Source organism: Electrophorus electricus, chromosome 6 (assembly GCF_013358815.1).
Source record: "Electrophorus electricus isolate fEleEle1 chromosome 6, fEleEle1.pri, whole genome shotgun sequence".
Classification (NCBI taxonomy): Eukaryota; Metazoa; Chordata; class Actinopteri; order Gymnotiformes; family Gymnotidae; genus Electrophorus; species Electrophorus electricus.
In genome coordinates, this window is record NC_049540.1 from 16,881,498 (window position 1) to 16,904,800 (window position 23,303).

General features: G+C 42.8%; 2 protein-coding genes across 2 annotated transcripts; both read right to left on the reverse strand.

Annotated features, from left to right (window-relative positions):
• Nucleotides 1–447: 447 nt before the first annotated feature.
• On the reverse strand, nt 448–1,764 carry pou4f3 (POU class 4 homeobox 3). Its single transcript, XM_027023052.1, has 2 exons — nt 1,645–1,764; nt 448–1,338 (listed from the first exon to the last, which is right to left on the reverse strand). The coding sequence occupies exons 1-2, from the start codon at nt 1,762–1,764 to the stop codon at nt 448–450; spliced, it is 1,011 nt and encodes a 336-aa protein (XP_026878853.1).
• Nucleotides 1,765–6,183: 4,419 nt separating this feature from the next.
• rbm27 (RNA binding motif protein 27) lies at nt 6,184–23,264 on the reverse strand. The gene is made up of 21 exons (XM_035527156.1): nt 23,073–23,264; nt 22,197–22,315; nt 21,722–21,852; nt 21,505–21,584; nt 20,488–20,678; nt 19,813–20,112; nt 18,313–18,540; nt 17,336–17,515; nt 16,032–16,178; nt 15,599–15,743; nt 14,068–14,221; nt 13,606–13,821; nt 13,223–13,351; nt 13,004–13,129; nt 12,836–12,910; nt 12,328–12,495; nt 11,933–12,037; nt 9,136–9,333; nt 8,966–9,049; nt 8,613–8,732; nt 6,184–8,262 (listed from the first exon to the last, which is right to left on the reverse strand). Exons 1-21 carry the CDS (start codon nt 23,129–23,131, stop codon nt 8,173–8,175), a joined length of 3,045 nt encoding a protein of 1,014 aa, XP_035383049.1. The 5' UTR covers nt 23,132–23,264; the 3' UTR covers nt 6,184–8,172.
• Nucleotides 23,265–23,303: the final 39 nt, after the last annotated feature.

Consider the following 23,303-nt stretch of genomic DNA (forward strand, 5'->3'; position numbering starts at 1 on the left):
TGTTTCATGTGTTTTTAGCAACGATTTAAGTACAGGTACGTGAATCTTTAAGTCATAAATAAGTCCTTGAATATATATCAAAACACACGTACACACGTCCAAATATAACTTAATGTGTGATAATACTGAAATATATGTTTTTACATCTGCCATCACGTCTCTTTGAAAATACCTATTTGTTTCCTTAAATGAAAAGAAGAATAAACGTGGTAGATTATAGCCTAGAATATTGCAACAAGGAACTAAAATAATGATATTGCCCCAGACATTAAATGCACAGTTTACTGGAGAATCACGTTTATGTGCAAAATAGGACACTGAGTGAACGAGGAAATTTTTTTTTTTTCAAAATGAATTAAATGTCTTTTCAACTACTAACGAATCCTGATTAAAAGACCATGTTTAGATCCCTGTCGTGTGCTTAAAATGTCTTATTGATATTATCAACTAGTGTGCTGCGGAATATTTCATCCTCTTCTGTTTTTGCCTTTGATTACAAAACCAAACCCGGACCACATTTTTCTTTAGGTCAAGCTTCTCTGCTATTGCTGCGATTTTCTCTGAAGACGGACGTGGCTGTATGGCAAAATATGCCTCCAACGATCGCTTTTCTGGCGCGGCAATTGACGTGCGTTTTCGTTTCCTCTCGGTGCCGTTAAAAAGGTCAGGTTTGCTGTTTTTCTCTCGATACGCCGCTTCAGCTTCCTCCAGCCACGCTTGGAGCACAGGCTTGAGCGCTATCATGTTGTTATGCGAGAGGGTCAGCGATTCGAACCTACAGATCGTGCTCTGACTAAGTGAGCCTACCCCAGGTATCTTCAGGTTGGCGAGAGCGGATCCCACGTCCGCCTGCGTGACCCCAAGCTTTATTCTCCGTTGCTTGAACCGTTCGGCAAACGCTTCTAGCTCCCTCGGATCGGACTCCACATCGTTGACACAGGCCATGCCGTTGTGAACCGACAGTGTATGCGGGTGCCCTATAGCCATAGCTTGGTGGAGGTGCCCCATGGTTTGCAGGTGATGCTGGTGGGCTTGCGTTGTCATCACTGACGGATCCGGCGGTGCGCCCATACCGCTAACCGATAAACTCGACGAGATGTGATCGAGCAGGTCCCCCTCCAGGGTCTGATTAAGGTGATGGTGTGCCGTGAGGTTCGAAGAGTGAGATATGGGCACCGTAGAGGAAGTAGAGGTGCAAGGGACACTGCTCATCGTATGGTAGGTCACGTCTGGTTTGAAAGGGTTACTCTTGCCGTGGGAGACAATGTCAGCAGCCGCCAAAGCTTCCGCGCGGGCCAGTAGACTCTCATCAAAGCCGCCGAATATATTGCCCTGGAGCTGCAGGCAAGAGTGCGCATATGGAAGTCAGCGGGGAATTCTGTCAACCCCTGATTAAACAACATTTTCTACCTCAGAGAGGACCGTCCTCAAAGCACAGGTCATAAAAATTAATATGAAAGCAGCAGCTTTGCTTGAATAGGCACGTGGATGAGAAAGCGAGAGAAAGGAATAGAGAGGGAGGGGGGAGATGATGTGGAGAGGTAAAAGAAGGGGATTACGCTAGTGCGAGCAAAGCAGCCTAAAACATCTTCAAAGTGGGAGGACTGAAAAAACAATGTGTTTTTGAAGAATAGTTTAGAATACCTGCGGGGCAGGCAGGCACACTCGACGCATGCCATCCGAGCTCGCGTGCAGGCCGGAGTACTTGGGCTCCTGCAGAGCAGGGTGCATGGAGAAATGCTGTTTGCTGTTCATGGCCATCATCTTCCTTGCGCACCTTGCAGATAAAGTGGCCCTAGCATGGAGGCGAGTCGGCTCTCTGGCTACCAGTCCCTGGTGTGAGCTGTTTCCATTGGTAGCTACTCCTGGCATAACGGGCCCCCTCCCCTCCCCCGCTCCCGTTCTCATCTTACAAGTTACAAGTCAGACAGCAGATCAAGCCCTGAGCAAGCGCAATGCGTTCAAATTGCGCATATCAAATACTTTTGCTTAATTTGTTTTAATATTTTTATATATTGAATCATATTTTCATTAGAATTTTGATTTGATTTAGCCTAAAATCTAACTGAAAAACCTAGATGTGCAGTTGTTCATGATAAAACTTGAGAAAAGTGTTGAAGTTTCTTATTGGCCCTTTCCTTATTTTCATTTATTCTAGAAATAACATAAGTAGATCTTTGAATTATTGTTTTGGTTTAAAAATATTTCGTTCTTTTTGTCCACTTTATCGGAGTAAAATCAAAAACTTCCAAATTCATTATTATAAATAATATTACAGACTTACGCATTGTTCAGTCTACAAATGAATGAAACGTCCTGCAAAAATAATTATGTCGGTTTTTCACTCATTATTTTTTTTACCGCTTATAGCCTATTAAACAATATAATTTACTTTTACAAGCTGCCTTTAGCAAGATTACATTTGTTTAAATTTTTAAATTTTCAGAAAGATATTATATTTGAAGAAGTTAAAGAATGTCTGACTGAATATATTCCAAATCCTGGTCATCTAGATAATTAGATTCAAGTATGAAATATAAAAAGGTGTCAAAGCTGCCCCATACACCTGTGAAATTTCTTCTCAGCTGAAATACCTCACACCCTCATTACTGATACTACTCTTTAATTAGGCTTTTCTTCTTTTTATATTTTCCTTTAATTTTAGTGTCTGTTGCATGCTACTTTGATCATTGTACTTCTCATTTTTATCTATTTTAGTCCACCTTGTAGCATTCTATTTTTTCAAGTGTTTATCTGCATTTGTTTTCAATGTGTTACAGTTCTTCTACTTTTATTGTAGTTTGGCTTTTAAATATCTAAAAAGCCCTTTGGACTACATAATGTGCATATAAGATGCTATATAGAAAATATCTTCATCATCTTCTTCTTCTTCTTCTTCTTCATCATCATCATCATCATCATCATCATCATTATTATTATTATTATTATTATTATTAATAATAATAACATTAATATTATTATTATTATTATTATTATTATGCAAAGGATCATGTTTAAATGGTGATATCTAAAAGTAGTCTCTGTGTTGTCTCTACTTTGCTTGGTTTTAGATGATCTTAACTAGTTTCTCCTTCAGTTACAAAGTACTCATATTAACTTCCAAGAAAAGTTGAGAGATGTGAACTGGTGATACACCTTTTCACCTCGACTGACCTTTAATAGGATTGGTTGTAGGCTTTGACAGTGCTTAGCTCTCACCTTCCCCTGTGTAACTGCCTCGAGTGTATTACTATAACTTAATTATGCCAAGGTAAATATTCCTTAATACTGCTACTTTTAAGAGTTGATCTGTAAAAATATATGACCTAAGATGGAGGGCAGGGTCTACAGACAGAGAAGGAAAACTCTTTAAGCTCTGTGATGCATTGCAATATGTAAATACATAAACAAATTAAAAATAGGTAAATAGACTAATTTGTCATTTGTGATTGTAATTTGTAATTTTGTCCTGAATTCACTTGAACGTCCATATAAAAGGAACATGAAACTACATACAACTTCGACTGAAGCGTGAATTACACACTTGGTCTTGGCCGTTTAAAGAAAGCACCTGTTTTCTTTGTGTAGCTGGTTGATGTAGCAACCGTGCTGGTGTCTACAGAAAGGGGAGCCAGGCAGTGCAGTGACACAGCTACACCACCTGATCCTGTCCACCCCTTCTGTCCTAACAGGCATTCAATTATTCACAAGCTATGTGGCTGGCATCCATTACCTTGTTGGCATTTTCTTATTCATTATGGAGATTAACAGAGCCAACCTTTTTCACTCTTGGCAAAAAGTCGATAGTTGTAGCAGATCAACTATGTCATGAGCATCCCCATCCATTTTATGATGCTGTTTTTTTTTTAATGATAAAGGCATGCCCTGTTCCTATCCAGATAACATTTCAGCACATTAATATTTCAAAAGCAGAACCTAAAATGTCTCATTCATAGCTCAGCCTTTCAACTGGATTTACATGGACACTTTTTAGATTCGGGCTTGGTCCTGAGTCACTGTTCCTAAATATAAAGTTTAGTCTAAAGTTCAAGTGTTTTAGGCAAAGTATGCTTAGTTCTGTAGGACAGGTTTATGTTAATGACAACCCTGAACTACCTTAAAAACAAATGTCTTCAACTTTTTTCCTGTTACAAAATTATTATTACAATAATTATTATTGTCATTACATATCTGAGGAGCTCCACAGTTGCTGAGTTGAAACTACAAATTGTAAGTTTTTCTTATGAACAGTCAGATACCAGATTCATTTAAAATGGAAACATATATCATTTAAAATACAAAAATATATAAACAATCTATCTACAAAAAGAATGTGTGAATTAATGTCATGAAATTGGTGTATCTGCATTTACTATAGATTTATTTGTGTACAATACACAATCAGCTTTACACTATTGTTAAGAAAACTATTTAACCTGATTCTAAAACTAAACCCTGTGGAATTCCACATTTGTGTTAACTAACATAATGAGACTTTGCTCTGGGCTGAAATGTATGTTTTCTGAGCGTTGATAGGCAAATGTACCAATAGGTGAACACTACAGTGTGGTTTTAGGCCAAGGATTGTATTTCAGGACCAACCATAAACAGACCCATTTGACTGGTCAGAGGTTATTATTCTTAGAGGATTATTCACTGATAGGCAACAACTTGGCTTTGATTTTGCATGATCTTTCTCATTGATTTGTTCTCGGTGAACTGTAGCAGGAGTTTGCCCTGTTGCGCAAGGCACTCTGAATAACTCCACTGTCGTTCATCTTCCAGCTTTCTCTGTGTCCTGGCCCCTATCCGGGTGTGCTAGCCGGCTGGGTCAGTGGCGGCCATTGTCTCCCACGGGGGCGTCAACATTGCTTCCATTAATTTGAAAAGACGTTGAGTGTTTTCCACTTGGCTTCCCAAAGTAAGGACTGCCCATGCATTATGCATCACTGTTTGAATATGTCAAAATCGCTGGAGCTACTTTGCACTGGGAGTTGCACTGGAAGGTAAAACTGGCTGGGATGGGTGTCTGCCTGAAGATTTCTGGAACAATACCTCAGGCTGTCTAACACAACATGCTCAGACACAACATGCTACGAAACTTTTAACAGGCAAACAGAAAAAGGATCCATAACAAACTTTTTTTGTGGCTTTCTGGTATCAGAGTAGGTGTTAAATTAGAGTATAAATACACCTATACAGGTGATACATTGAGTGCAACTTCTGTTATGCAGGCTGGATAGGAAACAGATGCCTTAAAGGGCATGTAGTGGTCAAAAATTAGTTGTAGTTTCAAACTTCATCACCTGTTGGCTGCCATTAAGGTTTTCCTGTTCCTAAGAGAATTACAGAAACTCAAGCACACCTGGTGAGCAGTGTCTGTGTGGCATGTGGGGAAGGCAATTATAACAGTGAGCCAAATGTGAGAATTGACTGGTGTGCTCCAGGACTGTGTGTAAAGTACAGTGAGCTAAACTAACGTTCATACAGCTACTACAGCTGAGATTCCACATCACCTTGTACAGGTAAGGTATGTCTTCTGCAGTTTGTTTCTGCTTCTTGCATAGAAAATGTGAACTAGTGGCTATAACTGCAGATAAGTTATTACATATCGCACTGTAGCACTGATATGCTACAGTGTGAATGTATTAGCCAAGCAATTGCAATGACACATGCTAGCTTGCACTCTGCAGCCATGTTAGCCAGATCACATTTCTTGCAAGCAAACCATCATGAGAATATTAAAAATAAAAAGAAATCATTTCTCTAGGTCTTTCTCTCAACACAGTAGAGGAAGCAGTCATGACAGCACATTATACACTCATCAGTATGAGCTGGTGGGCCTTTTGGCAATTCTGCCATCATATGCATCTGCTTTTGAACAGCAACTGCACACTACAGTCAATGTCTACATTGTCGATAGACACAGCCCTCTCAAGTGCACAGCCAAATACAAAGCAACGTCTTGGCTTGATTCTCTCAGCAGCTGCTGTAATATTTCTACAGCCATTACTACAACTGGTTCTTAAAGTTCTCTTTAGGTGATCTCATTAAAACATGGAAGAAACACACTGGACAACTTTTTCAACAGGTAATTCCAGGAATGGACATCAGTTTTTTTTTTTTACTCCTCCTTTTAAAACCTTGTTTTTCCTTTTCTTTCTTTGTTTTTTTTTTGTTTGTTTGTTTTTTTTTTAAACTTGTACCGTTTTGTTTTTTGTTTTTTTTGGCCAATTGAATTTGTCTTTTTAAAGTTCTTCTTTTGATTAACCCATTCCATTTCCTTTATTTATAAGCAAACATGCGATTGTTAGAATAGAAATCCATTTTACAAGCAGAAAACTGAAAAATACACCCATAAAGGCTCAAATATATAAACAGTAATAAAGTCAAATTCCATTTTACACTAAATGTATTATACTACCATAGAACAGGAGCTGTATTATACACAAAAAAAAACAACCAAAAAAAAAACAAAAAAACAAAAAAAAACCAAAATACAAATACCACACAATGGAACTCATTTCCATAGCTCTTGAAATTTCACCAACGGTCCTCAGTCATCTACGAAACTGTCACATATAGAGCTGATTATGACCGCCTTCATTTTCCCTATTGACTTTCTAAGCTGGGAAAACACACAACTGTGTGTGGGCTACAACACTCTGATCTTCTGAAGTGTCTGAAGAAAGAAGCACATAAGGGTTTGGACACGCGGCACAAAACAGTCCATATGGTGTACTGATGAGTCAGTTCACAGCACAGTTAGCACACAAAGAAAATGTCAAGTTGTTATGGGGAACTTTTTAAAGAATTACACTGCTTTCATTAAGGAAACCTGGATCTTAATTGTTTATAGGGACAATAATAAAAATATATATATTTTTTAATCAGGTCGATGCACACACCCTGCTCTTACAATCCTTAGAGCAATTCACAAATTCTTCACTTAGAATTTTTTTCTAAAAAACAAAAAAACCCCACCTTCTTTAAAAGGAAGCATTTGAAACCAGTGGTATGAGGATGGGCTGGAACAGGTGATTATAACAAATGGAAATACATTTATATTAAAATCTACCTTGAAATTAAATACATGAAAAAACATTAAGGCTTTGGGTCAACCCAAAAAGCCATGAAGCTAGGCAAATATGAATGAAGGAGCCTACTGCTTTTAGCAGTCTACTTTACAAACAAGCAGACTGTTTTAAAGCAATCATCTGAGTAAATAATCTCATCTCAACAATGAGCTAACACTCATTCTAATGGCTAAAAATAAATGTGAACAGTCCTTACTAAATCGCAACCATTTACAAAATTTACAAAAAAGGAGAAAGAAAAAAAAAATCTGAAAACTTGTAAAAAGTCAGCTGTCTGCTGATCGAGTAAGGCAAAATTATGTATAAATTAAATGTGCACATTCAAGACACCCCAGTTAATAGTTTCTGGACAAACAATATATTTTATACTCCCAGCCAAAGCTCTCTTTGGTTTCCGATGACTGAACTCAACTCAGAGGGAGAGATATTTGTGAAGAGTTTGACACACATACCACTGGATCCATATTTACATAAAGTGTCACCAGAAATTTGGATGGAAGAGGTGTAACAATTAAACAACTGGGGTTCACTAGCTTCCAGAGTTTGCCAAAAATGTTTGGAAATGCATTAATAAGACATGACTACCTAAAGAACACTTGGCTTGTATGATGTGTGATATTGACGGTACGGGAGCTATAAACATTTAGAAAGGAGTTTTATAATGAATGATTTGAAGATATGTGAAGAGAAAATTTAAGGGGAAGTTTCAAAAATATTCATAGTAGTCACAGATGTGAGTTACTCCTATATCTGGTCAATCACAATGGAACCAATAAAAACAATTTAATCTCAGTCTGAGCAGATGCGAGACGTGTACTATGCAGAGGTTTCATGAGTGGTACAACAAGGGGATACCTCGCAAAAATCTAGTCTGAACTTCACACAGTGTTGTCACTCCTACCATAATGCTTTCTCCATTCTCTAGGTCTAAAAATACTGGAAACTAGTTTACAAAACAAAGTGATTTTACGTCTATCAAACGGACTTAAATTAGCTTCTTAAAAAACGGACTGTCCTTTTCACAAGGGGGAGGGGAAAAAAAAAAAAAAAAAAAAAAATTATGTAGGGCATCTTCTCATCGCCTCCAAGAGCGACTCTCGTATTCGTCGTCTTCATCGTCGTCTTCCTCTTCCTCCTCTGGCAGCAGGAAAGGGCTAACTGGCTCCTGTGAACATGTTAGCGGAAGTCAAGTTAAAAATGAGAGCTAAAACCACCATGTCCAGTGACTACTTCCCCTTCTGATAACCTCTTAGCATGGCTCGAGTGATGCAGTTTCGATTCCATCTGAATTTGCTCAGAGTTTACTATGAAGTTGAGTAAAGTGAATGTGATGGGTCTTTAGAGAAGAGTAAGCGATTGCGAGCACAGCCAAGTCGTGACAGTGCATCCAACTGTCCACCTTGTTTATTAGTTCTCAGGCCTGAAGCACATACCCTATACTACATATCCAAGCTGTACGTGTGCCGACACCTGGACGGCAAGCTTAAAGGCCGCGACTGCGAGGCGGAGCCTTACCATTGTGGACTCCTCCTTTGACTCCTCCTCTTCAGGTTCGTTGGATATGGATGGAGTTTTAGGTTTGTACCAGGAAATCTGGAGAACTCGACCTTTGAACTTTGCCCCTTGATTTGCAGCCTAAATGCAAGAGACATGAGGTTTGATAGAAGTAATAAAGAAGCAAGCTCAAGAAATAAAAGATGTGTGTGGAAAACACAACACTACATGGACCAATTAATCTGTAAAATTGAGGTTAATCTCATAAATGACCCAGATAACCAATGAGTCCAATTACTAGCTAATGTGTTTGTAGTTTTGGGGTGGCAAGGAAGTTTAAAACAATAAATAAAAATGGGACAAAGCAACATTACATTCTCTGCTTCACTTCGGGTTTTGAACGTCATCACCACGCTGGTGGCATCCTGGTCACGAAGCTCTTCGATTTCCCCAAATTTCTGTGAAAATAAGGCACATTTGAGAATTTACAAGAATTATGTCCATTTACATTTATGGCATAAACACACCCACCCACACTCCTCACCACGAAGTGTGGCATCAACTCCTCCTTCTCCTCCTGGGTGACGCCCAAGATGGCGAGGGCTCGGGGCCGATGGTCCACTACCATGTGGCTGCCCACTCCTCTGCCGCGGGTGCTCCGCCCGCGGCCCCTGCCTCGTCCCCGGGTGGGGGTCAGGGTCGGCTTGGCCCGGCCAGCAGGCAGGAGCCCCAGCCGTTTAGCCTGGGTGAGACAGGGAGACAGCAGTTGTGTTGGGGGCCCACCACGTCTGCATTCCCTTAATCATAAAGGTCTGGAAACTAACCCGGGGTTCAGTTTCTTATTGTTACGTTGCTAACTTTAATGGTAAAGCTCAAAAATCAAGCCATCATCAGGAACTTTCAAAAGAAAAAAAGGCTTCATGTGAAAGAGCAGTCATGCAGCATCAAGGTTGTGTTAGAGTCCTTTTTTTTTTTTTTTTTAAATTTTCTCGCTTTTTATTCTCTACGCACCCGAGTGCTTAATGCCACTCTAGTAAATCTACCTAGCTACTTTGAATTTTTTTTATTTAGCAATGATAGCAATTTAGCTCCCCCTCCAAAATAATCCTTGGAGTAAACCTTCAGATAGCTTTTTCCACATAGATGCGTCAATGACGTTCCACAGGTGGTTAGCGGTGTTACCTTTGTCCAGGTAACCTGCGGTTTAGGTGAGACAAGATGTTCCTAATGGGGTTTAAATCTCTGAAGATCTCTGACGAGATCACATCAGATTAATGGACACTCTCTCCAGCTATCTTTTGGCAGACTTGGCAATGTGTGCATTACCTTGCTGAAAAATGGCTTCTCATTGGTTGTCTTCTGGAACAACACAATACTAGAAAGCCTTTCTAGAATGTTTAAACACTTCGTGGCAGTTACAGACCCATTGCAGTGAAATCAGCTCATTGGTACTCTTAGCTGAAAATGCTTCCCCTACCAACATGCCCCCTCATCCGTGCCTTACAGCGGAGACGCTGTCCTCCTGAAGTTTTCATCCTGCTTTCTGAAGACACCAAAGTGTAGCATCCCTTGACACAGCTGTCCACCAAACTGCTAAACCCCACGTCATCCACCACATTATGGTGAACACTGCATCCTGTCCTTGCAGAGTTACTTGAGTGGTTTCTTAGCACATCATTGGCACAGAAAAACAGCAGCAGTTCTAGAATATCTGTATACAGCTTCCCTTCTCCCTCCAGAATTTCCAAATAGTGTATTCTGAGTGATTTGTTAATTTCTGCCTAAGAGTTCACGCTTAAGCCGTTTGCCCAATTAACCAGTGTATGTGATTTGACAAAAACCGATTTGATCTGATTTGATTTAGAAACAGGCTTGTTTCCAGATGCCCCACAGCAGCTGTGGTAGGCGCATTAACACAAAGAGGTTGCCAACTTTGGGAAACTTCTGACACACAAAGAAGCTTGACCATTTCTATTCACCCCAGAAAGGACCAGCTAGCTATCCTGTACAATCAGAGGTGATCATCCACAACCACACTGGGAGGATTTGTGCATTATTGTATACCACCCTACAATACTTAGGCAACAATTACTTCAGACATTAGCAGCCAAGTTAGCTGACAGGGTGCTCACTTGAGCTCACTTACTCAATGTTTTGTTGTTTGAGTGAAATAAAGCCATGTACAGACTAACCTCTATATTTTTGGCCATACCGATCAACTTACTTTAACCACGTTTGCATTATTTTCTGTATGCAAATTATGCAATTATCATTTAGTTCTAGCTATAAAAAATGAACAGACTTTTAAATAAAAAAAACAAAGCTTTAACCATCCAATTAAAGCATAGAGTATGTCTCCTCATAAAAGTGTCTGAGTTGTGAGCACTCTTAAAAGACGACTGGCTTGGGGTAGGGGCCGGCAAACTGCGCATGGCAACAGATGAGCTACACTGTAATTCTACACCAGTAAAAATGCAACTATAAAAGACATGTGTACCTGAAAACTGCCAGACTGTGCAGGTACAAGGAGGGAGTTCGGCAATAAAGCAGGTGGTCAACGTATGACACAGGTCAAGATAGAGGGAGGCACTCATAAGAAAATCTTGCCAATGGCCTCGTAGTCTAGAACGCTGATGCTACGTAAAGGCATTTAAATGAACTCTACACCAGCACAGTGCTCAGTCCTTCCTGCTCTCTCGTACTCTTCATAGGGGCCAAGTGGATCAAACCTGAAATTTCTGAAACGCATCAGCTGGGGGAACAGCTGTGCTGTTCGTTCAAACCGGACGCTGTGCGGGGTTTTACCCAGCTCGTTTCAGATCAACGATCTCCACTCATTTTGGAGGGTGGCTGCTTACATCACCGACAGGTCAGTGTGGAGAGGTCCTTGATGCATGGTTGGTAAAAAGAGTTTGGCTGCTTTTTCCTTTTAGCACAAAATGGAATAGAAACCTGCAAGTAAAGGGCTGCAAGACCAAATCACAGTCCTCAAAATAAGTCAGCACACTACAGGACCAACTGATTGCTCTTAAAAGACGAGACGACAACTGCCTTTAAAAAGACAAATGCTGCAGGTTTCCCCACTCTTCCCTGGTGGCCAAATAAAGATTACAAAATAAGGAACTGATTTAGATTCTTGGTCAAGATTTGAATACCCCTCTTCTAAAAGAACTGTTCAGAGGTCGCACGACTGGCCATTGTCAAACCTTCACACAGTCTGAGCATCATAGATGAGCGAGGCTGCATCCTCACGGTTATCAGATGCATAAAAAAGTAAAATTGTGGGAGGGGTTTAGTGTAATGCAGGCAGAATTAAGTTCTGAGTAGGATGGAGCAATCACCTCTATTTGCAGTTGACCCAGTCTTCTCTTCAGGTCCGTGGTGTCCTCTCCCGACGTGAGCTTCTTGTGCAAGTCCAGCTCTGCGTCCAGCAGCTCCTTCTGTGCCTTCAGATCAAACTCACAGTCAGCACGGAAACAACGAAACCCATTTAAGAACCAGCTGGACCTGTAGGTAGGGGGAGCTGGGAAACACGGGCTGGAAACCATCCGGCAACAATCACACTGACTGGAAACAAAAGGAATTCCAACGACTGCAAACTGAAAGACAGCTGACTTAACTGTTCAAAAGAATCATGAAAGAACAGTGACAAATAACACCATTAGTAAAGCCTCAGAGGTCTGTGGCCAACGGCAAGCGTGGCATGTCAACGTTGCCGGCATAACGAGATCCTTACGTCTGTCTTGGTCTTGGGTGGAGCAGCGTTGGCTGTGCCCGGGGTGGTGGGGCTGATCTCATTCTTTAGCTGAGAGATCTTGTCAGTGAGCTCCTTTAGGGTCTTCATAATGTTGGCCCTCTCTTCTGGCCGCATGCCCCGGTTCTTCTCCAGACGATTTATCAGCACCTGGAAAACGAGCTGCTTTGGTTACTGATTTCGTTTCTCCATTTTGGGTCCCAAGCCGAGATGAATCAAAAATGGCCCCAGACAGTGGCCCTTCAAGTACCAGAATAAACTCTCAGCATTGTCTCTACAGATCTGCACATAAAAATGGGCTGTGTGTGTTTTAAATTCTGTAGGAAGGACCATTTTAAGTGATGCAATAAAATTAGGATAAATGAAATTTTTTTTCCTGCACTCGTCCTAATGCATGACACATACTGTTCTGTACTCGTCCTAAAACGTGACATGTCCTGACGAAGCTCTATTGCTGTCACTCTAAATCAGCATGGAGGAGGCCTCTTACCTTTTGACACTCTATCTGTTTTTCGAGCATCTCTTGCTTCTTTTTCCTCATGTCTTGCTGCAGCTTTAGTGCCTCCTGAAAGCGAGGGACCATGGGGACACCGTCAGGGTGTACAGCTCAACCATAGGGACGCTGGGGCTCGTGAGGGGTGGCGGAGGGGGTGCTTACCTGCTTTTTTTTCAAAACCTCGTGCGCTTCAAGGGCTTTGGCCGTCTTTCCCAGAGCCTTGGGCAGGGGCTTCAGGACCGTTCGTGCAAAGGTTCCCTTCTGCAGGCTGGAGGCTGGTGTGGCAGCCTAGAAACATGACGGGGCAGACAGCGGCTTCTTAGGACATACACTCTCTCAGTGGCGCTCCAGAATTTACTGCACGCATGTTAAAGGTCTTACCAATGGGGACTCGGCTCCAGGGCCGAGGGAGTCAGGAGCGGCTGGTATGGGAGCACCGGAGGTGGCCTGAGGTTTGGGGAGGGTCTTGTTTAGCACGTAGGCCCCTGGGCCGTGCTGCTTACTGATGACCTGAAGACAAAAGAAAAGCACTGCATCTTAGACCACTGGATCATCGCAGCTGATGTTAAAATCGGAGCTTCACCATGCCTGTGCCTAACGTACATAAACTTGCCTCCCACATAATACATTAGATTCTCACAGTAACTATGGGCCAACCATAGATCTCCCTCTTATTCACCAACCACAAGCATCTAAACACCAACTCCCAACCCAAGCCCTGTCCCCACCAAAGCCATCACCCACTTGCCCAAACTTCTGCTGACCTTGTGGGCTGGGGGGTGCTGGGGTCCAAGGCTGGTGCTCTGGCTGGGGCCTTGCTCTTGGGTTGTGGGAGGGGCCGGGAGCTGGGACTCTCTGTGCCAGTACACCCTGATGAAGCGGTTATTGAGTACAGCCTCAGTGCTGGAGATGGCCCGCCGAGCCTCCTCGTTAGCCGTGTACTGGATCAGGGCCGCCTCCGGGTCTCCCCCGAACACCACCTTTCAAAACACATGAACCAAAGAGAATGAAAATTCTTATTTTTATATTTTTATATATATATATATATATATATATATATATATATATATATATATATATATATTTGTGTAAAATATATACATCAAACATCAGCATCCACAAACATATTTTAATACGTCTGTATTACAGACTAAAATGTAATTAATACATTTTGCAAAGACATTTGCTGCTAAAGGAAAAATCAAGCAAACTAAAGATAGAAGTACCTGGATGTTCACTATTGTCCCGAACTTGCTGAAATGCTCGTTGAGCTTGGTTATGTTGTTGAGGTCCCGGGGTATTTTGCGCACTTCCAGCTTAGTGTTTGCGTAGTGGTTCTTCTTGGGGAAGGCAGCCTTGTGCTGGCTGTTGAAGTTTGGCCTGGGGAAGGAGGAGCACTGCAGTCAGAGCCGTGTGCGAAGCGGGGGCTAAATGCAAGCCGCCCAAGTGCTGTGACCCCTGTTCTGGGGTCAGGTGGCGACCAGAGCAGAGCCTGAAACCAAGTGGCCAAAGCGCCGTAGATCCTGTTCTCCAACCTCCACGTTCTGGTGAATTTGGTTTCCTTTTTTTCGAAGGAGGTGAGCTTATAGCGAGGCTAGACCACGCAGGACAGGACCAAATACCAGCAGGCACAGACGGATGGCCGACGGCAGATAGAATAGCTGGATATACGTCATTCCACAGAGATGTGAACACTGCCCTGTTAAGCCAAGTCCCGGAGAGCCAGCATTTGGTTGGCCTGCTACATTGCTGATGCCATCAGCTGATCAAGCTCCCAATTTACCAATTACCAGATAAAATGAAAACAGAATTTTCTAAAAGCTCCATTTACAATTCAATTGAATCTGAAGTCACTTGGTTCATGGCTGGTCTACTCAGACCTCAAAATGTCACCATTCCTTGGGCTTGAAGGTAGTTCACCAACCCCACAGCAGTTCTGTGCTTCTGCTATACTGAACGGAATGGTGTAGATGGCTTGAGGTCCAAACTGCACCAATTCAGTCTAAACAACAGGGTTCACTGGGTACAGCTGAAAAGGTTGTAATGGTGTCTGATAAACAGTGCTCTGATAAACAGTTGTAAGTGAAAATGTTACAAGCAACTAACGGGGCAAACTAGCATTAAATGGTAGCTCATCTAAATGGGTTCTTTGGTTTTAATAACATTAGCTAATTTACTATCCAATTACATTTTCCAAATGAATTCTGTGACACTGCCACAAGAGAGATTAAGACCATATACAAGATTAAAACATGCTTAGTGATTAACATAAAATATGTTCATTTTACTACACCCGCTTTCCCTGCGGCATTCACGACTGACCCATCAAAACACTCACTGACACACTCATTTCATTTGAAACACACTAGCGCCTACCACTTCTGTTTACACCACAATCGTTCATGGCTCCAACTTTAGCTCAAGATAGCCAGAAAGCAACCACCTCTGCCCACAATAGAGTGAGAAATGAAATCGCTCAACCTCACGCTTTAACCAATCACAAAAGAGGATCACGATGAGCAGTGGTAATGCGTGTGCGTCTGTGTGAGAGAGACCCCGGTGTTTGGGGGATTATGCAGCCCCTACAGCCAAAACACCTCACACCACCACTGCCCAGCCCATAAAAGACTAAAACGGGCAAACCAACCAGGATAAGGAATATTTCCAGAACTTCCGTCACACCAGGCCATGCGTGTAGACTTAAACAACTGTGCCCTTATTTCTGCTGTATTACGGCGAGGCGGAGGAAACGCTTACTTGTCTACCATCCAAGGTTTTTTGGCCAGAGGGCCTTCACTTGAGCCCAGGTGTCTTTTCCTGTTCTCCGGCTCCGTGCCAAACCGCGCCTCGCTGCTCGGCAGGCTGGTTAGTGACGGCTCAGTCTGGATCACTATATTTGCCGCTAAACAGACAGGAAAGGGGGAGAAAGGCTTTGAGAAGAGAAAAGAACTTTGAAGAGATCCTCCATTTCCTTTTTCTTTCCCCATCAGTGCCACAGGCAGGAATTCAATGGGGAACTGCTAATTCTGTACAACCACAAATACAGCAGCTTTAAGAATATCCGTGTTAACCAATGACTAGCTCGATACAATGACTGTTTTAAAGTAAAAGACAATAAGATTCTGATACAATAAGAGGGAAAGAAATTCCCCGCAAGTGAAATGGGGGTTGGCGGAGAAGAACGCAATACCTCGGGATGTCTGTCCATCCCCGGAGGTTAAACCGATGAGGTTGGACCTCTGGGTCTGAATGCGGGGGATGAACTGCCGGTACTGGGTTCGGCCCGCCCCCGTCAGGCCCGGGGACTCAGGGTTGTAGGCCTCGGGATCGTAGCTATCTGTTGCAGCAAAGACGGACAAGCAATCGCGTAAAAAACACAATTAAAAAATTAAGCATCGTATAAACGTGTGAGAAATTATAAAATGTGAAGAAAATGATCAAGTAAACTTCCGTCAAGCTGAAGAATCTGACATGTTTTGAACAATTTCATTCATAAGTTAGGAAATGTTTTTAAATTAGTTAGAAATGCAAATACTATTAAATATGAAAACTGGAATGTGCCAATGTGTGCTTTAGAGTAAAATGTGTCAAGAGCACCACTAACTGGTGAAGACCAGTCATTACACTTTTCAAAGGCAAAAATGAGGAAACCCTGCATGAAGGGCTCTACATAACACCTTACATAATCCCATTACCCCCATTTCAACAGACAAAAATGTACTTGGCTTTTACTGCTTTTCTCAGTAGCACATCCCTCAGACAGTAAAAACTGAACCTTGCACAAGTGTTATAATGAGACTTACTGTCTGTTAAAGGCAGAACCACATTAGAGGACCACACTGCTCATATTCAGTCAAAGCATATTTATAGTAGCAAAACATAGTGCTACTAAAACAAACAGATTAACACAAACTTACATATGCTGGTTGACACCCAGCAGAGAAACCTTAGAACATAAGGTAGGTAGGTAGGTAGGTAGGTAGAGAGGTTACTGCCTTTTTTCTAACTGAAAGCTTCCATTTTATCCATGCTTGCATTAAAGTTGGAGTTAAAGGAGTGTTCTCACTGTATCCTGACCAGATGCTGCTTTTGGAATGTAAACTACCAACCAGAGCAAATATCTAGACAGTACATTGGACATGACAAATGGTCACTTCAAACTGATCATTAGAGTAAATAATAAAAGATTTCAGTGAGGATGGTCAGAGCAGTAGCTCTATTTTTGTGGTGACATTTTACGTTGCTAAATCCTTATGATTGCGGTAATAAGGAAGGATTAGTTCTATTAGTGAAGTTAGCCCTGAAGCTCAAGGGCCAAAACTACTCAAGCAAAGTAATGTGTTCTCAACCACAACCTGGACAAGTGGAAAATTACATTGTGCAAAACAAACAAACAACTACAAAAAACAACCAACCGTTCCTTTAACAAAAGCACCAAAGGTGAAAGAAAGCACCACTGCAATTAGGAAAGCCAGTGAAAGGGCAGTGGCTTACATTCAGACAGAGTGTACTGAGGGTGGAGGGGAGTAGAAGAGGAGCTGGAGGAGGCAGGAGGAGGAGGAGGAGGAGGAGGAGGAGGAGGTGGGCCCACTCCGGGCGGGGCCAGAGGGGAGGAGTTGCTCGTCCTTGGGTGGGGCGGAGTCTCCATGCCGCTGGCTGGGACTAGAGGAGGTCCTATATGGGACAGAATTCCAAACTGAGCCATGCTTCAAAATTACATTGTGCAGATTCACAGATATGTACGATGCCTGGGCCACTTAAGCTCTCAACACAGAATCGCTGCATCTTGCAATTAGGTTTGCCGTACTCTGTACATTAAGAGGTTCTGCTGACAGAGTCACTTATACCGGCGATGTGTAATTTTAAAGGAATACTCCAACAATAAACTGGAAAAAAAAACAAAAAAAAAAACAAACAAACCAAACAAAACAAAAAAAACCCACAACCACACCACATGTTTTATTCAGCATTCAGAATAGATTAAAATGGGCTGAGGGCATTTTTGGCTAGTTGCTTGGGTTTGAAGTTACAGATGAAAAATTATGCACTGCATTTATGTTGTGCGAAATTCTACAAAGACTTTTTGGCCCTGCATTTGACAAACAACCTGAAGACATCCTTTAAACTACTGTGAATGCTGCATAAAAGCTGTTTTTGAGGCTTAACCTTGGGCTCAATTCCAGATTCCAAATTTCACCACCAGGCTTTTAAACAAACCATATTGAATTAAAACAAACCAAAAAGCCCACACAAGTATAGAAAGTATGCAACATCCACAATGTAGGTCATCGCCATAGACAGCTTCAGCCTGGTGTAGTATCGATATCTCTTAATAAAATATCTGCTGTAGAACATCTGCCCTTTGTCTTACAGCATCTAGGCTGGTTCTTCCCCTCGGAGGTGCACGCTGGCTGGATCTCTAGGGCAGCCAAGCTCCACCCCCACCCCACGTTGGTGCCCATTCTACTCACTTGTCATGGGGTAGATGCCCGGTGGAGGGGGCTGGCCGTGCGGGGGCATGGGCATGGGCATGCGCGGGGGTGGCTCAGTCATGGCGGGTGCGGGCACGCGGGGAGGGGGCATGCCCGGTGGCGGGAAGGGAATCATGGTGGGCAGGGAGAGGGAGACGTCGTCCACGATCAGGGGGTCGCTGCCATGGTCGAAAGGGCAGAGGTCGCCACGCACACAGAATCCTTTCTCTGGGGATAGAAATCAAACTTCATTCAGAGATTTCAGGTGGTAGATTTGAAGCTTTGCAGTTATGAGCTGCAATCCTGTAAGTGACTATAACCCTTAACATAACATCAAAGTAATAAGTGGCAGGTTCCCCACATTATATCAGATTATATCCAAACTATAAAGAACTTCCACTTTTTATTCATATTATTTATCCAGACTAAACTGCAGAGCTACAAAATCTGATCCGAGAGAGACAACGGGTAGTATATGAATACAGATTACGATGAATAATTGACTAATCACTTACAAATGCCTAAAAAACCAGAAGCATATAAAAGCATCACTCTGCTCTATAACCTTAAAGGACATATTAAACAGGCCGTTTTGTCTGCGAGCGGCATGACAACACTAATCCAACCCACTTCTACCATCTCGTGTGTTAAATATCAAAGCTCCCTCTTTGGCAGCTCAATCACCAGGCGATTAAGAGATCATTAAGCAGGCTGGTTAATCCTCTGCTCTTGTCCCAGCAGGCAACCCTGAGCCATCTCTCACTGGTGTAAAAAATAACCCTGCCTCTGGAGAACTTGTCTGGTAAATATACACACCACCCCTTTAGGAGGGCTCCTCTGAGACTCACTCTGTGCGAAACAGCCCCCTGTAGTGAGCCGGGTGGAAGGCAATGACACAAAAGTCATTAGTAATGGTCGTTAGCGCTGCCAGGTAGCTTTATCGCCAAGCCAACACAAACGACAACATCCTATTTGCCGTGCCATGAGGACATGTCGGTCCGATGCAAAGAGAACGCCTTCAAATTCTTCAAATTTTGATTGCTCAAATGATCCTAATGATCCTTTTGTTTCATACAGGATAGGTCATCAACGTACACAACGTGATCTCAGACAGACGGCTGTGTCATGCCAAAATGCATCCTGGGCACAGGAGTTCAGAAGGTACACAGACTACAAACTGCATCAGAGACTTGCAGTGTCTGACAAAACCCTCACAGATACATAAGGTAAGAAAGTGACCAAACTAATTTAAGGCTGGGGGAACACACCTACCAAGCATCAAATTCTAGCAATATCTAAACAAATAAATACATCATCATAACAACCTAGAACATACTCACAGCCTGAAAGCGTCTGAGTCAAGGACTCCACTCTGCAGCACAGTTTAGCTCCAAACCTAGTTAAAACCCCCAATTCTTTCCAAACCATTTATGACAGCCCCGTTTGCCCCGGGGTTGGAACGGAGACGCAGCAGGGCTGCCTCCGTGACGGGCCCCTCACCGTCGTAGTCTCTGCAGCGGTGCTTGTGCGTGCCGCTCTTTCCGTCACCGCGGTTGGGGTAGTAAGTTGCCCAGCTTTCCGTCGTGCTGTCTGGCAGATGCGCGGGGGCCACCACTGTTGCCGCACTGGGGACGCCACCAGGGCTCCCCGAGGGTGGGAAGTGCGGCGGGGGGCGGGGCAGGGGGAGCAGAGGGGAGGGGTGTTGCTTCGGCTGGTGGTGAGTGTTGCCCATCGGGCCCGGTGGCAGCGGTGTGTACGGCTCTGGGTCCTTGCGCTCCTGCTCGAACTTGCACCGGTGCTCTGCGGACGGGGAGACCGCAAATGACACTTACTGCCACTCGAAGTTATGCATGTATTGTTTTGTGATAGTACATTTATCAATACGTCATAAAAACATAATTTTCATATGCTAAATCTATCAATAGCGCTAGGAATCGGCACTACAGCTATGCAACACATTGTTCATGAATCGTTTCTGTAATAATGGCCTTTGCAATATTAAGGTTTTTTTTTTAATACAAGTCTGTAATTAACAGAACACCCTGGGCTCACCAACATGTGTAAATATACTGCAAATCATTAAAATCATATTGTAGTAGGCATGCCTAAACAGCCCCTCTCTCCGTGTTCTCTCGGAGCCCTCATTCCCGAGCTCAACGTGGGCAGGCGGCTCACCTCGTCTCTGCCCGTGCTCACGCTCCCGGCTCCTGCCCCGGCTGCCACTGCGGCTCCGGCTGCGGCTCCGCCCCCGGGAGCTCACGCCCCTGCGCTCATGCCTGTCGCGCTCGCGGTGCGGCTCACCGCCCTTGCCGTGGCGCTCCGCCTCCCGCCGCTTGCGCTCGTCTCGCCGACGCTCGTCCCTGCTCCTGAGGCAGCAACCGAGGTGCAAACGCACACGTACATACACGCACACATTTAAAAACCAAAAACTCTACATCATTATTGAGAGAGATGACAAATCATTTAATACGTTTTCCTCACCATGAACAAAGACAACAAAAGAACAGATGCCCAATAGAGAGCTCAATACAAAATTATTCAAAGAATGCACATCATTGGAAGGAACACAAATGCACTCAAACACCCGATCAGTACTAAAATTGTTGCAACATAAAAGCTCCCCTACAAGCATATTCCAACTTTTTTGAACAACCGTTTTGATTCAAGCAGATCTGGTGGATTTTAAGTGAATTCTGTCATTTCTGAGGGGATCCTTTACAAAAATGCACCCATTAACTTCTCAAAATGACAAGCATCGAAAAAGAATCCACTTTCACAAAAAAAGCAGTCTTGTAGAAAAGTCTAGTCAACCGCTATGAACAAGCGAGACTTCATGCTCTTGAGCCCTTGCACAACTTTATTGGTATTGTGAGCTCATCTGGAACAAGAGCACACCTGCTGCATGTTTCCTTGTACATTTTCATCAAGTCAAGTAGGCCACACATGGGCCATTATGAAAAAATTCAATTAAATACTTGACCACAATTCAAATAAGCCTTGGCGTTAATCAGGTTTCTGCAAAACTGCATTGAAAACCCAGAGCTTTCTGCATAATAACTCCCTTTAGTCCTATACAAGACACTTCAATATATTTTTTGGATCAAAATGAAATGACTCTTAAGTACCAAAAAGTACATAACAATGGTGTAGCCCTCTAAAAGGACAGTAGACAAAGTGACAGGGAATACTTACCTAGACTCATTAAATTCAGGACGATTCCTCAGCGGACTCCTCCTTCTTCGGCTTTCCCGGTCATCCTCAACGTGACTGGCCTGACAGAAAATTTAACACCAGCTTGACATGATGCTCTGATTTCACATTATATATGGGCTTTAAGGCTTTCTGGAAGAAGATTAAATAGGCTTACTTAAAGGAAAGGGCGAGCCACAATGCTGAATGAAAACTTTACCTCTTCCTTTTCATCTGGTTTTTGTGCCACAGGTCTTGTCTCCTCTTTAGGTCCTTCCTTAGCAGGTGGATTTCCTAAGTAGTTCTTGGTGGTCAGACATTCGAAAAGTTTGTCCACAAAGCCTGTGGTTTCTGGGAGAGGCATGAGGTGCAGAGAAAAAGGGTATTTCAGCAACAGAGCATGCTGTTTGTGGATAAATGGTCTAAACTCTTAAGCCATACATTAAACTAAGGTGGAACCTTATTTCCAACCCTCTGGCTTACTCTGACAGTGATTAACACCACAATTAGTAGTCCTCTGAGAAGAGCCTAGTAAAAGGCTTGCCATGTTTTGAAGTACTCCAATGACACAGTCAGAAAACAATAGTGTGTTTACATAAGGAAGATGACATTTGCCTAATGCATAATTGCATATGAACCGTACAACATATTTTTTGATGTTTTGATGGACGAGGGCTTTGCAGTGTGAAACTTACCTTTTTGTAAAAAAACATCCAATTGGTCAGCACATAATGCTCGCAGTTCTTTTTCGGGTTTATCCTTTTTCACCAAAGCCACAACGTAGTTTGCCAACGCAGAAGGGTCAGCATCACATCTGCAAAAGCACAATACGATTTAATTTTTAAAATACACAAAATTTGTTTGTGCTCGTGCGTAGACCGATATTCTCATCGGATCTGGACATGCTAGATGGAACTTGCAGGCAGGCAAGCGAGCAAGCATCATCTCTTAAACGAGCAAGACTTATCGAGCCTAAAATACTAGACTGCTGGTTTCACAATGGGTCTTCAACGTTCATCCACCGCCTCGCATGCGTAAGTTAGCAAATAGGGCAGTAACTGGTAAGCTAGCTAACTAGCTTAGCTGTGATGTTGCTTGCAGTATTCAGCAAGTTAACGCTAGCTAGCCATCTCTCCGTCTTTGGTTTAAGGTATGAGACTCTGGAACCTAAGCACGTCGCATAAACATACCAAGATACCAAATCCAAAATAACTTTCCGTCTGATCCTCTCTTGGCCTAGCCGGAGTGAGAGCAATCACGTTGTTGACGACCAACCACAAGACAGCAATATTAGCTAAAGCCCTCGTTTAGTCTTGTTAGCTAGCTAGCTTCTAGTTTTATAAAAGTGGAGAAACTGACATACTGTTGGTCATGGAAATTGCTTTATCGTGTCTTGGCAATCTCGCCTAAATAATGAAAATCGTTTCAGACACATTATAAATCAAAGAAATGTACCTTACGCCTGCTGTATTTAACTGCAAAACTAGCCCGTGAGACGCTAACAAGTTAGCAAGCTAACGTGTGCTAGCAAACGCTTGTTAGCTAAAATGTCATTCCAAGTCGTCACTTACATTGGCTCAAGGAGTTTTGCCAGCCACGACTTCAGAGCATCAACATTATCTATAATCATTGTGACAAACACTGAACACTATACGTAGAATTTCTTCAGCGATATTCCTACTTTCATCGTCTACAAAATAACGTTAATTCAATTTGGGCCTGCTCTAATCACTTGCACGTCTGCGAACTGCTTTACGTTTAAACAGACGTGGTAACTCAACTGGCAATGCCGACAGCCAATC